Source organism: Erythrolamprus reginae, chromosome 2, assembly GCF_031021105.1.
Source record: "Erythrolamprus reginae isolate rEryReg1 chromosome 2, rEryReg1.hap1, whole genome shotgun sequence".
NCBI lineage: Eukaryota > Metazoa > Chordata > Lepidosauria > Squamata > Dipsadidae > Erythrolamprus > Erythrolamprus reginae.
In genome coordinates, this window is record NC_091951.1 from 168459148 (window position 1) to 168480916 (window position 21769).

A 21769-nucleotide genomic window follows, 5' to 3' on the forward strand; every position below is an offset into this window, starting at 1 on the left:
TAAATAAAATTGAGCAGAATCTTCTGCTTTCATTTTGTTTGGTTTTATAACAGCTTTATTTAGCTTCACCCATTTCTGAGCCCAGCAGCCATTAAAATATTGCAGCACATTATGTTAGTATGCATATCTTTTATAGAAAGTTCCTTAGTTACCCGAAATTAATAAGAAAAAAGTGACACAGATTTCAGTCAAACCGAGATGTCACCATCACAACGTATAAAATCCAACAGGTATGAAGGGACTGAAACCAAAGCAAATATTAGATTTGATACAGCAGCAAATACAGTAGCTCAACAAAGCAAAAACAAACATCCCTGTAAATGAAGCCCAGTTTTAAACCGTCGTGGGAAGAAACTTTAAAACTATCATATTTTTGAAAATATCATTTATAATGGGAAATTAAAATAAATAGTTGATAAAAAAATTAATTGTCCCTGATCAAAGAGATCTTTTCAAGTGTAAAGGAGGCCATGCCTCCGTTGAAGTTAAAAAAGATTTCTTTCAAAAGTATGAACAGTGTACAAGACAAAAATTGTAAAGGTAAAGGTTACCCTAATTCTTCCCCCAAATTTTGTAACATATTGCTGTACAGTCTTTTATAGATTTTTTTCTTTCAATATATAGTGGCAAAAGGCCTTGATAGAAGATACAAGAATATAAATAACCACGTCATTCATACCGCTTCCCCAAAACCTTTCCCACAACTCTCCTTCCCCAAGGCTGGGATTAATTTGGATACAGCTTTGGCAAACATAAAAATCTTCTTTAATGAAGTTCCTCAAACAAAACAGTTAGCAAAATATTTGAATATTTGTGAATAATGTCACATTTAAGGTAAACATCAAATCATGTACCAAAACCTTTTGATGGAAAAAAAGAAGAAAAATCCTTATAGTGGCACAATTCTTATACCACTGGAAAAAATCAGAGGGGAAGAAACTAAATTACAAACATTTAACGTGCATAGTTGGGAGGGGCATTCAATTATTTTGCTTAAGTTCACTCAATTTGATTTTTTTAAAATAGCTATTCAACTACCAAGCACCCAATATAGCAATTTTTGTCATTTCATGATTTCTGTTTAAAAACCTATTAAATCAATCCCTCGGACAAGCTGAATGAGTAGCTTGTCAAAAAACAACAACAACATGAATTTTTGTCTTTAGGTTGACCACTAATTTTTGTTTAATTGCAAAAGAGTAGTATCTGGGTCTGAAGCAAAGGCCTTCACTTCATCCTAGAAAGGAAATTACTATAACCACATCATAAAGATTCTAAAACTATAAAAGTCTTAGAATGCAGCATCCCTTCACAGAAATCTGATAAAACTGAATGTAAATATAAGATGCTGCATCTTTATTTAAAAAAAAAATAAACAATTTAAGCAGACATAACATACATTTGTACATTAACTGGCCATTTCTGGTACAGAAACCCAGCACAGTATGCTAAATGTTATTGAATAAATGTAAATGCTACTTACATTTTTAAATACAATTTAGACAACTTTTTTTTTAAATGTTTATATATTTTTTTTAAAGTTGCACAGTTAACTTTTCAGCTGCTAGGCTTTAATGCAACACATAGATAAAGTTACATAATTTTTAAGTTTTTTTTTTCCCTAGGGATTTTTTTTTCCTCAAACTTCTGACCCACATCAAAAAGAAAGTAAAATAGTGGAATATAATTTAAAAAGAATTAGCTTCAAGTCTAGCAGCAAAGCCATTAAACCAAAATATATTTACTAATATAAACAGAGAAAAACGGTGGTGCCTGCAGGTGCAGCCCCAGCTATCTTAAATCTACTCACAGAAATAAAAATTAAAATGTCTCTACAAAAATAGTCTGATTATTTAAAATAGGAGTAGAAGCCATTGCTACCTGATGAACTACCTAGGCTAAGTTCCTGAAACAGAGACAAGGGGTCGCTATTCTTTTTTGCCTGCTCAGGAGGGGGTCTGGGCTTGGGAGGAGCCCTCAGAGCACTTGCGTAGGACATGGCAGGTTTGTTCAACCCAGCACTGGGCTGGCTGTTGCTATTGGATTCCACAATCTGCTTGTTGGGCATGAGGGGTGGGAACTGGCCCAGGTGCTGGAGTACATTGTAGTTAAAAGAACTGGACAACGGGATGTTTTCAACTTTCATCTGTTCCTCGGGGGATTTGATAGTCTTCGGAGGAACTAGGAAGAAAATAACATCATCACCATCACCAAATAACATCACCATCACCATCACCACCAATACAACCATCAGTATTTTAACTTAGTAAAGATCATAAACAGATTGGAAAAAGCCATTTCTCAAGTTTTCTTTCCTGAAGATATACAAAGAACAGAACTTAAAAGCGAAATAAAGTCTTCATGAATTTGTCAAGCGCTTCTAGTCCTGGGTGATCTTTTCAAACCCATTGAAATTGTTCTTTTGTTGGTTTACTGCACACCAAAACAACTAGAGACAAGAACAGTTTCCCCCAGAACGCCATCACTCTGCTAAACAAATAATTCCCTCAACACTGTCAAACTACTTACTAAGGCTGCACTACTATTACTACTAGTTTTTTCTCATCAATTCTATCACCCATTTCCTCCCACTTATGACTGTATGACTGTAACTTGTTGCTTGTATCCTTAGGATTTTTGTTAATATTGATTGTTTCTTCATTGCTTATTTGACCCCTATGACAATCATTAAGTGTTGTCCCTCATGATTCTTGACAAATCTATATTTTCTTTTATGTACACTAAGAGCATGCGCACCAAAGACAAATTCCTTGTGTGTTCAGTAACACTTGGCCAATAAAATAATTCTATTCTATTCTATTCTATTCTGCTCTACTCTATTGTAGTCTGAAGATAGCCAGAATAGTTTAAGAATATATTGCACTTTAAGCTAAGATTAAAAACACATCATTGGTGTACTCTAACCATGCACCATCAGAACGAGTAAATGAGAAAACAAGGATACACAGCATACACACCTCAAGATCTTGTGACTTCAATTCCCACAATTCCTGAGTCAGCATCATGACTAAAGGACCCACAGATGCCCATCCCCTGGCTTAAAGGGGCAAGAAAGTGACATTCACTCACCTAACTGTTCTCTTGGTGGGATTGCTCTATTGGATCCGTTGCATGGAATGTTCTGATAGGGGGTTGATGGAGACGAGTTGACCCACCATTCGGGAGGTGAATAATTGAAAGAGGATGGGTTACTCTGGTCCTGAAGCTCTAGACACTGTCCAACATTATCTGGAGGAGTATTTAAACCTTCAGAACAAGCCTGGGTTGAACTAGATGACATTCTTCTTTGGTACAATGGCCTGCCAGGTCCTCTTGGTTCATACTGCATAAAAGAAGATAATCACTTGCAGACGTGTCTGTATTAAATGTCCCATCTGAATATCAATACGCTTAATCTGAAACTGCCCTCAAAATAAACATGTATATTTTACTTGGTGTGATTTTATTCATTAACACAAAGACATCCTATTCTTCATATTCACCATCCTGTTATGAGAACAGAGAGATAAATAAACACTGCACTCAAAACCCTCTCATTTTTATATAGCTGTATAACAGGATTAAATCGCTCCTTTCAGAACAGTTAATTGTATTACATGGCACTACTGACTTTTTCTCTTTAGAAGCCCCTTCTGATTCGTAATTTTTCACTTTGAACTTTTAGTTATTGTATTGTTGATTACATCTAAGCTTGTCTTCTACAAAACTTCTTCTCCAGGGCAATTATATTGAGGTATTTGCCACTTGTAATTTGTCCTTCTCTGCTACCACTGACTCATTGTATTGGTTTAATTCATTCCCTGAAAATAATGTTTAGCTTGTCCATAACACACAGTCTATATAAACCTGTTTTGCAATACATGTAATGTTTACGGCAAGCCTTTTCTCTTCTTTTCTTGTTGAACCATTGCTCAGACATAAAGCAAATAAGATAAAGAAAGGAATGGAGGGAAGGGGAAGCAAGTTTGATACAGTGATACCTTGTCTTACAAACTTAATTGGTTCCGGGATGAGGTTCTTAAGGTGAAAAGTTTGTAAGACGAAACAATGTTTCCCATAGGAATCAACGGAAAAGCGATTAATGTGTGCAAGCCCAAAATTCACCCCTTTTGCCAGCCGAAGCGCCCGTTTTTGCGCTGCTGGGATTCCCCTGAGGCTCCTCTCTATGGGAAACCCCACCTCTGGACTTTTGTGTTTTTGCGATGCTGCAGGGGAATCCCAGCAGGGGAATTCCAGCATCACAAAAACGAGTGCTTCGCTGGCAACGGAAGTCCGGAGGTGGGGTTTCCCAGCAAAGGGAGCCTCAGTGAAATCGCAGCATCCCAAAAACACAGAAGTCCTCGAAACGCCACCTCCAGACCTCTGTGGTTTTGCGCTGCTGGGATTCTCCTGAGGCTTCCCTCGCTGGGAAACCCCACCTCCGGACTTCCGTTGCCAGCGAAGCGCCCGTTTTTGCACTGCTGGGATTCCCCTGCAGCATCACAAAAATACGGAAGTCCGGAGGTGCGGTTTCCCAGCGGCGGCAATGGGTTTGTAAGGTGAAAATAGTTTGTAAGATGAGGCAAAAAAATCTTAAACCCTGGGTTTGTATCTCGAAAAGTTTGTATGATGAGGCGTTTGTAAGACGAGGTATCACTGTATTTGGATTCAGAAAGTGCAGGTGTAATCTAGAGTCCCTAAAAGCTCTCTGAATTTGCTTAGGACCATGATATCACACTATGCATAATACTATTTTTAATATTAGGTGCTTGTGCATTACCCTGAATATTTAAATGGCTTACAAGTCAATAATTAATACAACCAGGAATTAAGAAACACTATCATTATGCAAGTTTCACCTAAAAGAGCAACTACTCATAATTTATTATTTTAAGAAGAATACCAAAACTGCAAAGAAGTTAAATAGAACGTAACACAAAACCCCAGACCCGTATTATTAGTTAAAGAAGAAGCTCAATTGATGCTGGCTACTTTTTTTTCTTTATGGATGAGGTAAAAAGCGAGAACACATAAATGTTTATTGCTATTTAGGAAGACAAACAAGTATGGTTCTTCAATTTACTAATCGTTTTTTCAAAATACTGGTGGATAGCCCACAGGGAAAATATACTTTTAACTGAATGGTATTTATCTGAATAAATAGGCATTTTGGTACTTTATATTGAATTAGAATTTCTCCTATTATTTAACAATAGTAGTAACAAAACAATTCCCCATCATTATCACCAAATACATGACTGAAAGGAAAGAAGTGTGGAATATGCTGGATTGTGATGTGAGCATGGAACTTCACTCATTTACTCTGTTTAGAATTCCAAAATTTTAAGAATTTTTGTACCAGGTTTAAATTAGTAGATTCAAGATTCGGGGGGGGGGGGGATACTACAGTATTTTAGGAAACAGCCAACAGTTGTAATATGTAGCCCTGCTTCTAATATAGAAAGCTTATTCCTAGTGTGTTTCTCCATTAGCATTCGGTCTTATTCATTAAGCACCAAGTATCTTGTTTCTACAGCCTATTCAAGCACTGGTGGTACTAAAATTAGAATAAGCCTATTATGAGTATTTTCACTGGATCCATTTAGAAAGCAAGTACAGTGGTACCTCAAGATACGAACCCCTCGTCTTACGAACAACTCGTGATACGAACCCGGGGTTCAGAAAAATTTTGCCTCTTCTTACGAACTTTTTTCGAGTTACGAACCGGCGTTCGGAGACTGCTGGGAAGCTGCGTGGCTGTTTTAAAAGGTGACAGCCGGGCCGCGGGGCTTCCCAGAAGCCTCCCGAACGCCGGTTCGTAACTCAAAAAAAGTTGGTAAGAAGAGGCAAAATTTTTCTGAACCCCGGGTTCGGTTCAGGATGTTGCTGGGAAGCCCCCCAGGCCGGCTGTGACCTTTTAAAACAGCCGCGCGGCTTCCCAGCTGTCTCCGAACGCCGAACGCGGAAGTTCGGGTTTGGCGTTCGGCGTTCAGAGACAGCTGGGAAGCCGCGCGGCTGTTTTAAAAGGTGACAGCCGGCCTGGGGGACTTCCCAGCACCCCCCCGAACCCCGAACCCGGAAGTTTGGCAAAGGTTCGGGGTTCAGGGGGGTGCTGGGAAGCCCCCCAGGCCGGCTGTCACCTTTTAAAACAGCCGCACGGCTTCCCAGCAGTCGCCGAACGCCGTTTTTTTGCGGGGGGGGGGGGGGTTTGGTTGCACGAATTAATTGACTTTACATTGTTTCCTATGGGAAACAATGTTTCGTCTTACGAACCTTTCGTCTTACGAACCTCCTCCTTGCACCAATTAAGTTCGTATCATGAGGTATTACTGTATCTTATTTATTTATTTACATTCCCCCACACTTTTAAAACAAAATACTCAAAGTAGCAAACATGCTTAATGTATCCTTCCTTCTATTTTCTCCAGGAAAAAACAACCCTCCAAAGTAGATTGCACTGAAAGAGCAAGACTGAGCCGGTCACCCAATTGGATTTCATTTCTAATATGTATTGGTGTTGGGCTTCAGAGTTTAGTGACCAGAATCTAATGGACAGATTTTCTGACATTTGGTGGGAAATTGTGGCTGGCCTTCTCAGAAGTAAAAAGATCTGCTACATAGATCACAGGCACCTAAGTGTTGTGTATACTCCTGTTCAGTTTGGGGATTTTGCAGATTCTGATTCGGAAAGTGTTTATGAATTAGTGGTAGGACCTAATTTACAGGCAGAAGAAGAAGGAGGAGACCAACCACAGGACGTTCCTATGAGTTCAGATTCAAGTGAAGGAGAGACAGATATTTGATGGGCAAATCCTTCTTTCAGACGCTTGCAGAAACGGAGGGAGCAAGTGTCAGGGAAGAAATATTAAGGAGAGGAACAGGTTAATTAATTAAGTAATTAATTTGTCACGTCCGGGTGTCAGCGGAAGAGAAGGGTGGAGTTTTCAATCTGCTATTAAGAAATATGGAGGTGTCTTTCAGCGGTTCCGAAAGTAAGCTTTGCTTTATGTGCTTCTTATTGCAGTTTTTATTACCCTGGGCTAATGCTGCCTAGCCATAAACCTTAGAATGACTTGTGGAATGCTTTGATGATTTTGATGTTGCCTTGACTACTAAAGACTGAGATAAGAGAACCTGCCTGCCGAGATGACGCAGTTTGTAACAGAAGGAAGAAAAATAAAGATGATGTTTTGTTTTTACAAATCTCTGCATTTAGCAAGCCTTTATTCCAATTAACAGTGGCCTTAGCCGGAGATCAGAACACTAAGCAGGGACTGACTGAGCGCCTGCTTTTATAGCAAGGAATTTTGTCTTTCGATTGGTGCAGGTTAGTGGGGTTTGGTCTCTGGTTCTTACTTTGTGCCCAATCTGATTGGTAATGTTGGTTCCTGACCGAACCATCTGTAATATAGCAGTTGCTTGCTATTTAGACTGTCCAGCACTTCCTTTCCTGGGATTGTAAAGTTTGTCTGTAAGCCACTCCGGGTCCTTGGAGAGGGGCAGCATACAAGTCTAATAAATTTAATTGAATTTTCTTTGTGGCAGAAGTTCAGGAAACTACTTTGACACGACTTGCTTTTCTAATTTCACACCCCTCTATAGGTTCCAGTTCACTAAGTTCCCATTTTAAACCAAATTCCCATGTTAACATAGTTGCAACTGCTTTAAAACTATCTTACTCTCGCTATTTTTCTCTAGAGGATTTGGCTTATCTCAGCATGACAGAGTTAAGAGTTCCCAGACTAAAGTGTTTCCCAACCAACGGATTTCCATTTATAAAAACTTCTTTGTCTCTGTGCCCTTTCTTTTACAAGTCCCTTGCATAGGAGTCCTGGTGTAGAGAACACCCACCCTGACAATTTAAAGACATACAGCAAATGCAGGATTTTAATTTCTAAAAAAAATATTTCTATTTAAATGCCAAGCCTCATCTAATTCCCTCCAGAACAGTAACTGATCTAATAGCACGTTGAAAGAATATTTAAATATTTCCAAATAAAGACAATAAAACTTAGGGCATTTTTCTTCCTGATTAGCCTTAGTTTTCCCTTGTATGAAAAATGCCCCCTCCATCTACCAATTACTCTTAGCTTTGGAAGGGGCTCATATGCCCTCAAGTCAGTGAAAATGCAACCTAGCTGTGTCTGGTTGATACCAGCAACCCTGAAACAGGAAGTCTGTATATCTGCTACCTAGGAACAGAAAGCCCATCCATCTTGACTGGTTAACAGAAAGCCCATCCATCTTGGATGGTAAGGGTCTGTTTCTATGCTTGCCCAGAGTTTCAATGAGGAGTTGATAAATGAGAAAGCAAGGAAGCTAACCTTGAGATAATAGCAGCAGTGAATCTGTCACGTTCATGGTTGAACAGAAAAATCAAAGAGGTTTGCTGATAGAAGGGCAAACTTCTTAATCAAGAAAAAGAATGTTGTGTTATTTGTAATTCTTTCCTATCTTTCAGTTCATGGCAACTATCTCCCTTGTGAATACCATTAAAAGCCTTGGGAAGGAACTACCCAAATAAAAGGAAATGATAGAGTAAAAATATATATAATATATAAATATAAACTGTCTTTGTTAAATTATGTTAGATTTTATTCATGCTATTGTAACTTTTAAAAAAGCACTGCTTGAAAGTACTCTTGGATTTCAAGGGGGGAAAAGAGAAAGCTGTCTTCATATTTTCTTCCCTTTTCTTCCTCCATTCTTGAATTTCCCTCCCTGTTTTCCCACTATTAATCAAACGCATCCCTACTGGATGTGTTTCTCCTGCTACTGAAGAGATTCTCTGAGATGATATTTAAATAAGATAGTCCTTTAATCTGAGCACAAGTATACCTTGTTTGAAATTGGGTACATTTCTCAAGGCTTTTATCAATTGCCTATAAGTCATAGGTATCTTGCAGCTTTATATCTAGCCCTGTTCTGAATTATTGTTAATAGATCTCCCAACCACAAAAACGCATCCAAGATGCTCCCTCTGCTACTGTTGCTATACCTTCCTCTCCTTTGTTTGCACAGTCCTACTATGATTAAAGCATACCTGTGAACAAAAAAATGCATTCAAAGCTTTATTAAAATACTGAAAAGCAGTAAGGACATAGCAAGGTAAACAGCACCAAGCATCGGCTAATTCTGTATGTGTTGTCTGGTTTTAATATGATAGGGTTTTAATTATTTCTTTTAATATTAGATTTGTGCCACTATAATATTGTTTTTATCATTGTTGTGAGCCGCCCGAGTCTTCAGAGAGGGGCGGCATACAAATCTAATAAATTATTATTATTATTATTATTATTATTATTATTATTATTATTATTATTATTATTAATTATTCTAGAATTTTAAAAATAAAAGCGCCATTATCTTTTGCCCTGCCTTCAAGTGCTGCTAATTTTTTTAACAGAATAGGTGTTTTCAGAATGGAAGGCAAATATGTTTGGATCACTTTCGCTCCCATCAAAATCTGTTTAGATTATTTTCTTTCAAATCACCTTCCAGCCTGGCCATTGATCATTCTTATATTGACATATTCCGTGGCCCAGGACATATTCCTGGGCCAAGCTGGGAGAATGCAACTCTCTTGGTCTTTTCTCGATCTCTCAGCTCTCTTCGACACCAATTAATTAGAATTAGAATTCTAATTAGATGTCTAATTAATTAGAACAATTGATCAGTGGAAGTGCTTACCTCCAGAAGTTGTGGATGCTCTAACACTGGAAGTTTTAAAGAAAGAGTTTGGACAATCATTTGTCTGAAATGGTATAATGTTTCCTGCCTGAGCAGGAAGTTGGATTAGAAGTCCTTCAAGGTCCCTTCCAAATCCGTTATCCTATTCTATTCCATCAATCCTGGTATCTTCACGGCAGTGAAGGGCTACCAAAATTTTTACTACCACACTGTGGGCAGGGCTTATGCATTTTCTTTCAACATCTTTCAGTGCATATTGGGTGTTCTAGGGTGGAGCTCCATTTTTGCTACCCCACTGCATACCCCCCCCGTCTGGGCAGTAGCCCACCCCTGCTTCAAGGGCTGGGAGCGAGAGACCCCCAATGATATCTATCTATATCTGTGTTGGGAAAATGCCAGCTGGAAGGAAGGATTAAGCTTATTTTATTTTATTATTTATTTATTTATTATTTTATTTTATTATTTTATTTTTTAAATTTAATTTAATTTAATTTAATTTAATAATTTAATTTAATAATTTAATAATTTAATTTAATTTAATTTTTGTTTGTTTAGATTTGTATGCCGCCCCTCTCTGCAGACTCCATAGACTTATGCTGCTTGCAGCTGTGCAATGACTCCAAGCTAGGCCCTTGCTCGAGCCCTCTTTCCAGCCAAGCGGCACTTTCCCAACAACCTGCTTTTTCTTAGCTATCTCCTTCCTTTCGTTCTTCCATTTTATTTTAAAATATGAAGGAAAAAATGTCATCTACATTATAAAATGGCCTGTTGTCTATTCTACGCTAAAGACATGGCTTCCAAAAGTAGAGAAGGAGAAATAATTGACTTCCTTGATATAAGATGGATTGTTATAACTGTGTTATTGAATGAAACAAAATAGTACAGCAAATGTGTTAAGGGTTAATAGGTATTATAAAATTGGTATCGGGACAAATATTCAGATTAGTTAAGCAATGCAGTTTTCTAATATTTATAGTTCTATAGTGGAATGTGAGTAAAAGCTAATTAAGTCTATTCTTTCCTCAGTTACCCATTTAAATAATACATTTATTTAAAACCTTTTATTTTTATGGTCTGGATGAATAAAACAACAAAGCTTTGTCTTTCCCTTTAAAAAGTGACCTTTCAAATGATTCTTCTAAAACAAGAACCCAAATAATTTTGAATTTTAGAAGAATTTTTTTTAAAAAATAGAAAAGATCTGTAACATTTCCATTGCTATTTTCAAAGTCCCACTAAACATAAAGCAAAGATTTTACTGGACGCTCATTCCAATGTCTGTCAGGGGTTTATCCTGTCCTGGTGCTCCCTTGACCTCTCAGCGACTTTCGATACCATCGACCATGGTATCCTTCTGCGCCGGCTGGAGGGGTTGTGGGTGAGAGGCACTGTCTTGCAGTGGTTCTCCTCCTACCTCTCCGGTTGGTCACAGTTGGTGTTAGTGGGGGGTCAGAGGTCGACCTCTAGGTCTCTCCCTTGTGGGGTGCCTCAGGGGTCGGTCCTCTCCCCCCTATTTAATATCTACATGAAACCACTGGGTGAGATCATCCAAGGGCATAGGGTGAGGTATCATCAGTACACTGATGATACCCAGTTGTACATCTCCACACCATGTCCAGTCAACGAAGCAGTGGAAGTAGTGTGCCGGTGCCTGGAGGCTGTTGGGGTCTGGATGGGTGTCAACAGACTCAAACTCAACCCTGATAAGACGGAGTGGCTGTGGGTTTTGTCTCCCAAGGACAATTCCATCTGTCCATCCATTACCCTGGGGGGGGGGGGGGAATTACTGACCCCCTCAGAGAGGGTCCGCAAATTGGCCGTCCTCCTCAATCCACAGCTTACATTAGAGAAACATCTTTCAGCTGCGGCAAGGGGGGCGTTTGCCCAGGTTCGCCTGGTGCACCAGTTACGGCCCTATCTGGACCGGGAGTGACTGCTCACAGTCACTCATGCCCTCATCACCTCGAGGTTCAACTACTGTAACACTCTCTACATGGGGCTACCTTTGAAAAGTGTTCTGAAACTTCAGATTGTGCAGAATGCAGCTGCGAGGGCAATCATGGGCTTCCCTAGGTATGCCCATGTTACACCAACACTCCGCAGTCTGCATTGGTTGCCGATCAGTTTCCGGTCACAATTCAAGGTGTTGGTGCCTGGAGGCTGTTGGGGCCTGGATGGGTGTCAACAAACTCAAACTCAACCCAGACAAGACGGAGTGGCTGTGGGTTTTGCCTCCCAAGGACAATTCTATCTGTCCGTCCATTACCCTGGGGGGGGGGGGAATTATTGACCCCCTCAGAGAGGGTCTGCAACTTGGGCGTCCTCCTCAATCCACAGCTCACATTAGAAAAACACCTTTCAGCTGTGGCGAGGGGGGCGTTTGCCCAGGTTCGCCTGGTGCGCCAGTTGCGGCCCTATTTGGACCGGGAGTCATTGCTCACAGTCACTCATGCCCTCATCACCTCGAGGCTCGACTACTGTAACGCTCTCTACATGGGGCTACCTTTGAAAAGTGTTCGGAAACTTCAGATTGTGCAGAATGCAGCTGCGAAAGCAATTATGGGCTTCTCCAAGTATGCCCATATCACTCCAACACTCCGCAGTCTGCATTGGCTGCCGATCAGTTTCCGGTCACAATTCAAAGTGTTGGTTATGACCTATAAAGCCCTTCATGGCACCGGACCAGAATATCTTCGGGACCGCCTCCTGCCGCACGAATCCCAGCAACCGGTTAGGTCCCACAGAGGTGGCCTTCTCCGGGTCCCGTCGACTAAACAATGTCGTCTGGCAGGACCCAGGGGAAGAGCCTTCTCTGTGGGGGCCCCGACCCTCTGGAACCAGCTCCCCCCTGAGATTAGGATTGCCCCCACCCTCCCTGCCTTTCGTAAACTCCTTAAGACCCACCTTTGCCGTCAGGCATGGGGGAACTAAAACACCTCCCCCTTGCCCATGTTGTTTTGTTGATTGATTGACTGTGTGCCTGTTTTTTATATATACTGTTTTTATGAGATTATTAATTTTAAATTGTAACTAGATGGGTGGGCATTGGATTTGGTATTATGTACTGTACTGTTTTTTATTATTGTTGTGAGCCGCCCCGAGTTTGCGGAGAGGGGCGGCATATAAATCCAATAAACCTAACCTAACCTAACCTAACCTATAAAGCCCTTCATGGCATCGGACCACAATATCTCCAGGACCGCCTTCTGCCGCACGAATCCCAGCGACCAGTTAGGTCCCACAGAGTTGGCCTTCTCTGGGTCCCATCAACTAAACAATGTCATCTGGCGGCACCCAGGGGAAGAGTCTTCTCTGTGGCATCCCCGACCCTCTGGAATCAGCTCCCCCCAGAGATTAGGATTGCCCCCACCCTCCTCGCCTTTCGCAAACTTCTTAAAACCCATCTCTGCCATCAGGCATGGGGGAACTGAGACATCTCCCCCTGGCCTATATAATTCATGAATGGTATGTTTGTGTGTGTGTCTTGTTTTTTAAATAAGGGGTATTTAGAGACTTTTTAATATTAGATTTGTGATACATTGTTTTTTGTTATTGTTGTTAACCGCCCCAAGTCTGCGGAGAGGGGCGGCATACAAAGATAGATAGATAGATAGATAGATAGATAGATAGATAGATAGATAGATAGATAGATAGATAGATAGATAGATAGATAGATAAATCTCAAAATAACTTGCCCATCGGGTAAATGGCAAAAAAAGTAGTAACACCTGATACTCAACCAGCTCCAGTGAAGCAGCAACAACAACAACATATGGAAACTTGCCCAAAGTCACTACCAGAATGACCAGCCCCATTTCCCCCAGATTTTATATGATATCATTAAGCAGAACTCCTCATTGCAGGTAATCCTCGACTTATGACCACAATTGAGCCCCAAATTTTCATTGCTAAGCAAGACATTTATTCAGTGAATTTTGCCCCATTTTACAAGCTTTCTTGCCACAGTTGTTAAGTGAATCATTGCAGTTAGTAATATCGTTGTTAGACAAGTCTGGCTTCTCCATTGACTTTGCTTGTCAGCAGGTCGCAAAAGGTGATCACATGACCCCAGAACACTGCAACCTGTAAGTCATAAATACATGCCAGTTGCCATGCTTCTGAATTTTGATCATGTGACCATGGGGAAGCTGTAATTGTCCTAAGTGAGAAAAATGATGATGTCACTTTTTTCAGGGCCCTTGTAACTTTAAACAGTCAGTAAACAAATGTCAAGGGCTACCTGTATAGGCCAAAATAAATGTAAAGATTTTTCAAAGTGAAGCTCAATTCCTGCTGATTCTGTGGACATATGTTTTGGGGTTTTTTTTTAACACCGCTAAAAAATGATTTCACACTGCCTTCTTTTGAAACATTGTAATTTCCCAGTTTAGGTTATTGCCTTGGAATATCCTGGCGGTGCCTTTCCAAGTACCAAACCAGTCAAAACCCACATAGCCCCCCCCCCCCCCCACACACAATTAAATTTAACTGGGCTCCAGGACAAAAGATACAAGTATGCAAACCACCACAGACTACCTACCTCTTCTAAACTATGCAGAGAAGAAGCAGATACTGCTCGTGAAGTGAGGGGATGAAATGGTTCCTGACCAACTGCGTGCTGATGATTTTGTATTTGTATAAAAGGGTTCGGTGGTGATCTATGAGGCAATGGAGGTATACCATAATGAAAGCCTTGCCCCATGAGATGACTCTGGTGTAAATTAGCGTAGGTCCATGATCCATCTGGCTGCAGGTATTTCATGGATGGTGGGGTCAGGTGTTCAGATGGCACTGAGAAAGGGGGGTTGTACATTTGAGGCAAATGCTGCTGAAATGCTGGATTGTTAGAGATCTCAAGGTCTCTACTCTCAGAGAAATTAGGAAAGTGGCCACTGTGGTTTGAGTTGCATGTAGGAGAGAGGAGTGCTGGTGGACTTCTGGGCTGCACTTGTCTATATTGCAAAAGTCTTGATTGAGGTGGCGGCATTTCAACAAGGTCCCTAGTTTCAGTTTGATCACGGTGAGAGAGCTCTCGAAGCAAATCCTGGAATCTGGATTAATGAGATAATGATTGCTCAAGTGAGATAAAACACCCTCCAATTAACAAGTAATATTACAAGAAGGACAACATACATTCTTTTAAACTGCAGTTATCCAGGCTGTGCATAAACATCAGCGACGGTAGGCACCGCCATAATAAAATTATCAATGTTTTTTAAAATTATGTCAAGAAAGAGGTGTGTGCGTGCATTCATTTTAAAAAAATCATTAGCATCTGTAAATATATTAAATGATCAACCAGAAATGTAAGCAACAAAACAAAACAACAGATACTGAAACCTGGATTTAACAATCCAAATGGGATATTAGTCCTAAATACCCATTAAATCACAAAATGTCATTTGTGGCTATTTACATCACTTGTGTAATGTAGGCATTTTGCCAACAACATAAACCGTTAACATTAACATAAATTTAACTCCCTCACCCAAACGTATTTCAGAGAGAGTCAGAGAGAAGTCTGATCTTCTGAATCCAATAAATGAGGTTCTATCAGATCAAAGTTTTCACTTTACATGTGAGATATACACATGATTTTGGGGGGGGGGGGGCGCTTCCAAAACCCAGCATTTTAAGGGAAGTAAAAATATTCTATCGCTGTAGTTGTGTAATTTCTACTAAATTATAATTACCTTGAATACGTTGCCTCTGTTTCATCTTCAATATTGTTGGCAAGTTTCCAGTTTGCCCTGACTGGCTGCTGATGCAGTCCCATGGACTGCTGAGGAAGGTGGGATAAGTGAGGGTGGTGATGCTGAGGATAAGAAATATTACCCTGACTGAGATAGGCTTTATGCTCATTCCATTGCTGTAATCTTGCTTGCTGTTGCCTTAAGGTTTCCAAAGCTAAATTTCCATGAATACGATCTGTAAATAAATGCAAGGGGGTGGGGTTGAGAACAGGGAGAGAATAATTACTCAGATTCAATATTTAAGAGTTGTGCTTAAAAACTGCATTTTTGTTTTTACATCCATACATGCATAGGGAGACTATCAAACATTAGCATTCCTTGCTATCCTCCCAAAAAATGTTTCAGCAGCTAGGAGCCATACAACTAAATGAAAACTTGCTGTATTTAATGACAGATTCATAAATAATTTGAAAGGAACACACCATTATACTTTATTGTCTCTTTTTTTAAAAAAACAACTTCCTGAAATGAATTCAGCATTCATTTCTGAATTCATTTCAGAGAGCCCTCTTCCTCAAATCTCCTGCCATATATCGGCTTTGGTTGCTTGATTTTATTCCTTATTACATCTAAGGAAGATTAGGTGCAATCATTTCATCTTTGTTTAAGATCCTGGTGAGTAAGCCGACATTAGACTGCAGCTCCATTTTAGATCCAATAAGGAAATAATGTAGCAAAAATCAAGCTACTAAAGCTTGCATAAGAAGGCAGAACAGATTTAGGAGTAGGACATGAACACAATGCTAACTTTTACTGTAGTTTAGGAAACGGAGATCATTACACCCAAAATAGCACATAGTCTGAGAATGGGATAATTATGGAAAAATGCTTGCAAAAATTACAGGAACTAAATGACCTTCAGTTCTGTGAACCATGAAAATAAACAGTGATTTTTATTCAATCAGCAAAATATAAACTGAATAAACTCAATACTATACAGTAGCTGTAAAATACCAAACTTCCAACATGCCAAAAACAATTCTTTGCATTACACCTAAGCAGACTGCCCCAATTAAAAACCCCTAGACTGTAGCCATGGTTACCTACCTAATGGTTCTCCCACAGACACTCCTGGAGGATTCTCTTCAATGAAGTGGTTCAAATGGGATGGCATCATGAGGTTAGGCTGTGCAATGGGTCTCAGGGGGCTATTGACATCTTGCAGCACAGATGGAGGGAGCTGTTCTAAAACTGAAGTGTCTGTACCAGGGGAATGAGGTCTATGTGGAACCGGGCTTTTAAAGAAAGACTGGTTGGAGCCAGTTGGAAAGGCAGGAGAGAGCTGTGAAGATGGTGGTTGTGGCTGCTGATTTAAATGATTGTGTTGCTGGACTATCTGGCTCTGCGGAGGAGGGATTTGGTTATGTTGTTCAGACAAATGATTCTGCTGTTGACTTAAGAGGTTCGGTTGCGGTGGCACAGGATATGGATGCCTTGGAATTTGAGCTAAGTGTTGGAAGGGGCGGCTAGGAACAGCGTACTGGGCTTGGGGAGGAGTGAGGTGAATGTTCATCTGCCTGGGGTTAAGATTATCTTTGCGGTGGAATTTAGAATTAGGATAAGAAGAACTGGAACGCGATTCAGGGCTTCTATTTTGGGGATTTGCTTCTAAGTCAACCTGGAGGAAATTACACAAATTATTTGAGTTAAAAGTCATTTAAGAATACAACGAAATCCCCCCCCTAAGCAATGAAAGTATACAGCAAATTATTTTAACACCAACTCAAGCATGTGATATATAAAGAAGGTGGGAAAGGCAAGATCCAAAATGAAGAAAAACTATTGTAAAGCTTAGATACTTATTCTCCTTTAACAAATGCTTAACTGAAAACAGTTTACCAATAAATATTAAATCTACTATAAAATATGTCATTGTATTTTTAAATTTTACATGTTCTATACAAAATATAATTTTAAACTATTTTATGAGAACCCAGATTGTTGGGTGTAATATGCTGACTCTGTAAAGCTTTGAGAGGCTTTAAAAGCACTGTAAAGCTTTATATACTGTAAGTCTAAGTGCTATTGCAATTATTACAAGCTATAGAAGCACTAAGTTTTATGGTCCTATATTTCTATTGTTAAACTGAATACTAAGATCTCATTACTGAAATCAATTTTAGAAAATATTACGGGGAAAAAATAATTATTCACTTTCTAATTACCATAGTAATTTAGTAAAAGGAAGAGAACCATATAAAGCATTTAAATGTTTTCACTTCTAAAGAAAAACATCAATGCAATGCAAAGGCCACTCCTTATTTCACTTTGCTTCAGGTCTTTCCATCATGGGAAGGGGAGAATGACCAGAAGCTAATTTTAAATTTTCATCCAAATGCAGATTTTTAAATGAAATTAAAATGTTGAAATTGATTATCTAATATCTGTACCCTTGTTATTACTCCTGCATGATTCATAGTTTTCAAATTGAATGACATAGAACCATGCAAATACTTTGTCACAACGGTGTACAATACTATGATCCTAAAAGCCCAAACTTGCATAGACTTTGATCACTAGTGAACAGATTCATTAAACAAATAAGAATTGATAGGTTGATGAGTCAAAACTCTCAAGTAGCCACATTTTGCTTTGACAATTGTACTCCCTTTTTAAAAACAATATCTAAAAAAGAATATTAAGAGCTATTGAACTTTTGCTACAGCATTGTCTATCAAGGTTTTTTTTTTATTATGAATTGTCTAGAAACAAAACAAAACACAAACAAACCCATCCACCCCTACAGAATTTAATATGACTGAAATAAATTCTCAAAATTTCCTGGAATGGATTAATTGTACTACAGTACTGGCATTACAGGTTGTTCGTGATTGAGCCTAACATTTCCATGGCTAAGTGAGATGTTTGTTACCTGAGTTTTGCTCCATTTTACGATGCCACATTTATTAAACTAATTACTGCAGCTGCTAAGTTAGTAGGACTGCAATTGTTAAGTGAATCTGGCTTCCCCATTGACTCTGTTTGTCAGAAGGGCTGATCTGATCACATAACTTTGGGATACTGCAACTGTCATAAATATGAGCCAGTTGCCAATCATCTGAATTTTAATAATGTGACCATGGGGATGCTGCAACGGTCATAAGTATGAAAAATGATTATAAGTCACTTTTCTCAGTGCCATTGTAACTTTGGTCACTAAATTAATGGTTGCAAGTTGAGGATATCTGTACTCATTTCAGTTACTAGAAATAGTCTCTTTATCTACTGTAAACAACCCAAAATATTGACCACTTCACCATATTATTTCTCCTACTATTGCTTAGGTGAGTTTGCACAATTAACTGTATTTTCTCTCCAATGTATCTCCAAAATGTTCCAAAATAGTAATTTAATGGGGCTTCATGGTTTTTGGAAGCAAGATGAAATTTGGGGGAGGGAACACTCATCAGGTATCACCAAGGTAAAGGGGAGGAATTGCTGTTATTGCTCTGGGATCCAATTGAAGCAAGCTTGTTACATTCTGAATGGTGTCTTGACAAATACATTTACTTTTTAGTGTTACAATTCAAAATGTATTATGTAGTGACAGAGTGATCTTTACTTATTTTTATTTAGGTATAGTCATTATCGCTGTGGGCTTAGTTATTCTTCATCTTGACTCTTTCTGGGTTGTCCATAATTTTACAATACCTACATTAGCCATGTTTCATGGGCATTACACAGGAGGAAAAAACAATAATATGTATACCTGTTTGGCTTCTAAAGAGTTTTTCTCAGGTGTCCGAATTTTATTAATTTCAGGTCCAGCAGCAGGCTCATTTTTGCCTAAAAAATATAGAAACCTCATATAAAACTTATTTTTAATATTCAATTTAAATTATATGCCACCATAATCACAGGTGATAGTTATTAAACCTAGAAATGTGAAATATCAGTATTTTCAATCTTACTTTGATGATCAAATTTAAAATATTATTGTTTAAAATTTAAAGCATAAAAAATTTAAATATTTTTTCACTCAATTTAAATAATTTGATAATATTTTCAGTTCTAAAAATTACTGAATAATACAAGAATACCTATGCATAAGATAGTATACAGGTGAAAAAATAGTGCAGGAAACCAATTTAGGGTAATAAGTTCAAAAAAAAAAGTAAAAGTGTAAATGCAAATATAAAAAATACATTTGTCTATCTATCAGCTGTGATCAACAATAAAAGAAAAATACAAATTAGAAGCAAGAATTTATTGTTGCTCTCAGATATATCCATCTAAAGAATGTTCACTTTTTACAGTTACTCAGACTAAATAACCAAATTTGTACTCAACAATTAAAAACAGACAAGAGCTTTTTAAAGTATAATAATCTTTGCTCAAGAGATTAGCTGTGATCTTTTGATTACTTATAAACTAGAAAACCATGAGTAAAACAAAGAGAATAAAGCCATAATTTAAAATTGGTTTCTATGCAATATTTTCCTGGGAAGTCATTAACATGGTTCTTATTCAGTTGTAATATTATAACTAATTGTGATTAGTGGTATGATCATAAGAAAGGAGTAGAAAATAAGCATTTCATGACTCAATTTATTACATTGCAATTTGATCAATCAAATGCCATTGCTGATTCAAGCCTGCAATGTTTTTTCCTTAGATCAAGTACAGAACATTACTTAACATACTATGAAAGAGATGATTAAATAAGTTTAATCTACTTCCTGGCAGTGTTCCCTCTAATTTTTTTGGGGGGTGGGCGGAAAAGTATAGTGTCTGAGCAGCAGTCCCTTTGGGACTGGGCGGCACAGAAATAATAAATAAATAAGTAAGTAAGTAAGTAAGTAAGTAAGTAAGTAAGTAAGTAAGTAAGTAAGTAAGTAAGTAAGTAAACAAACAAACAAACCAACAAACAAACAAAAAACCCACCCTGTTTTGCCTCAGAGAATTTCAAAATAAAATACTGTACTGTGTGTCTATAACAGTGAGCTCATAATAGGGCAACTCTATCAATATCAAAATGCCACTTAAATAGTTGAGCTAGTTTCAAACTAGATTTTGATTTTCTTTCTCTCTTCCTTACTCCCATTCTTTTTCTTTCTCTTTTCCTTCCTCTCTTTTTTCTATCTGTTTCTCTCTCTTCCTCTCTTCCTCTCTCTCTCCTTCCCTCTCACTCTTTCCCTCTCGGCTTCTGGGCAGGTTTGGAAAACTCTGAGTTGATGATGATTTTTAAGTGAGCGATTGCTCACTGCTCAACTTAGAGGGAACTATGCTTCCTGGACTATTTGACTGAGGATGACCAAAGCAGCGTTTGGTAATTACCAATTACAGTGGTACCTCTACTTAAGAACTTAAGCCCCAAATGGTCAGGATTAAAGGGGGAATGGCAGGAAACTGGCCAGGCCTTTGTGCTGCTCTGAAATTTCTGGGGAAATTTTTCCGGGCTCAGGTCCTTAAGTAGAAAATGGTTCTTAAGAAGAGGCAAATAAATATTGAACACCAGGTTCTTATCTAGAAAGGTTCTTAAATAGAGGCGTTCTTAGGTAGAGGTACCATTGTACTAATTTATAATCTATTCTTAGATAATCCAAAGGAGAGCAAAGTCATTTGGATCCTCTTACCTACATAGGAAAATAAAAGGAAAATATAGCTCCAGATTTAAATATTGAATTTAGGAAAATAACTAGAAATCATCAATGATCCAAATCTATCATGAAGCAAAGACACACAATGAACGGGATGCTTCATCAGATTCACTGCTCAGATACTTTCTAACTATCCTCTCAAAGATAGTCATTTTCTAGTTATTTCCATAGAAAACTATGAAATGATAAAACCAGATACATTTCCCGGCGGATAAAGATAAATTTAAAATGCTGCCAGAACAGGAAGGTATAATTTGTGTGGCTTCCTCATAAAAAGGTATTTTAAAACTTAACCTCTAAAATAATAAGCAGCTGTGAAAATTTCATACAAATGACATTTGTTTCTTATTCTTCAGTCAGCATACATTATGTGATATTGATAATGAATGATGATATATTCATTCATCTTCAAAATATCAGACTAAGAGAATTATCTTTAGAAATGATTTGTGCAATATGTTATAGAACACGGAAAAGTTCAGCAATGTATGAATATGAAAATATTTTGAACTGGTAGGGAATCTATCCCTGCTGTAAAGTACTATGAAGTGATATATACGTCTAAGTGCTATTACTAAATAATTTCATATCAAACTACTGCCCAAGACTTCAGAATGCCTTTAATATGAAACTTTAAATCTTCTGTTTAGTTTTACAGGTATCTGATATGATTTTGCCTAGCTTCAATAGGTGAAACAGGTGAAGCTAGGCAAAATCACATCACAT

At 38.4% G+C, this 21769-nt stretch overlaps 1 protein-coding gene across 7 annotated transcripts in view; it reads right to left on the reverse strand.

The window, feature by feature from the left end:
* Positions 1-370: 370 nt before the first annotated feature.
* HELZ (helicase with zinc finger) overlaps positions 371-21769 on the reverse strand; it is a 174657-nt gene continuing 153258 nt past the window's right edge. For all 7 annotated transcript variants that reach the window (XM_070740334.1, XM_070740336.1, XM_070740335.1 and 4 more), the window contains exons 25-30: positions 19153-19229; positions 16491-17061; positions 15384-15618; positions 14231-14741; positions 3091-3343; positions 371-2181 (exon numbers count right to left, since the gene is read on the reverse strand). In XM_070740334.1, the coding sequence (XP_070596435.1) occupies positions 1850-2181; positions 3091-3343; positions 14231-14741; positions 15384-15618; positions 16491-17061; positions 19153-19229 (1979 nt within the window). In that variant the 3' untranslated portion in view covers positions 371-1849. The remainder of the gene's footprint in view (positions 2182-3090; positions 3344-14230; positions 14742-15383; positions 15619-16490; positions 17062-19152; positions 19230-21769) is intronic.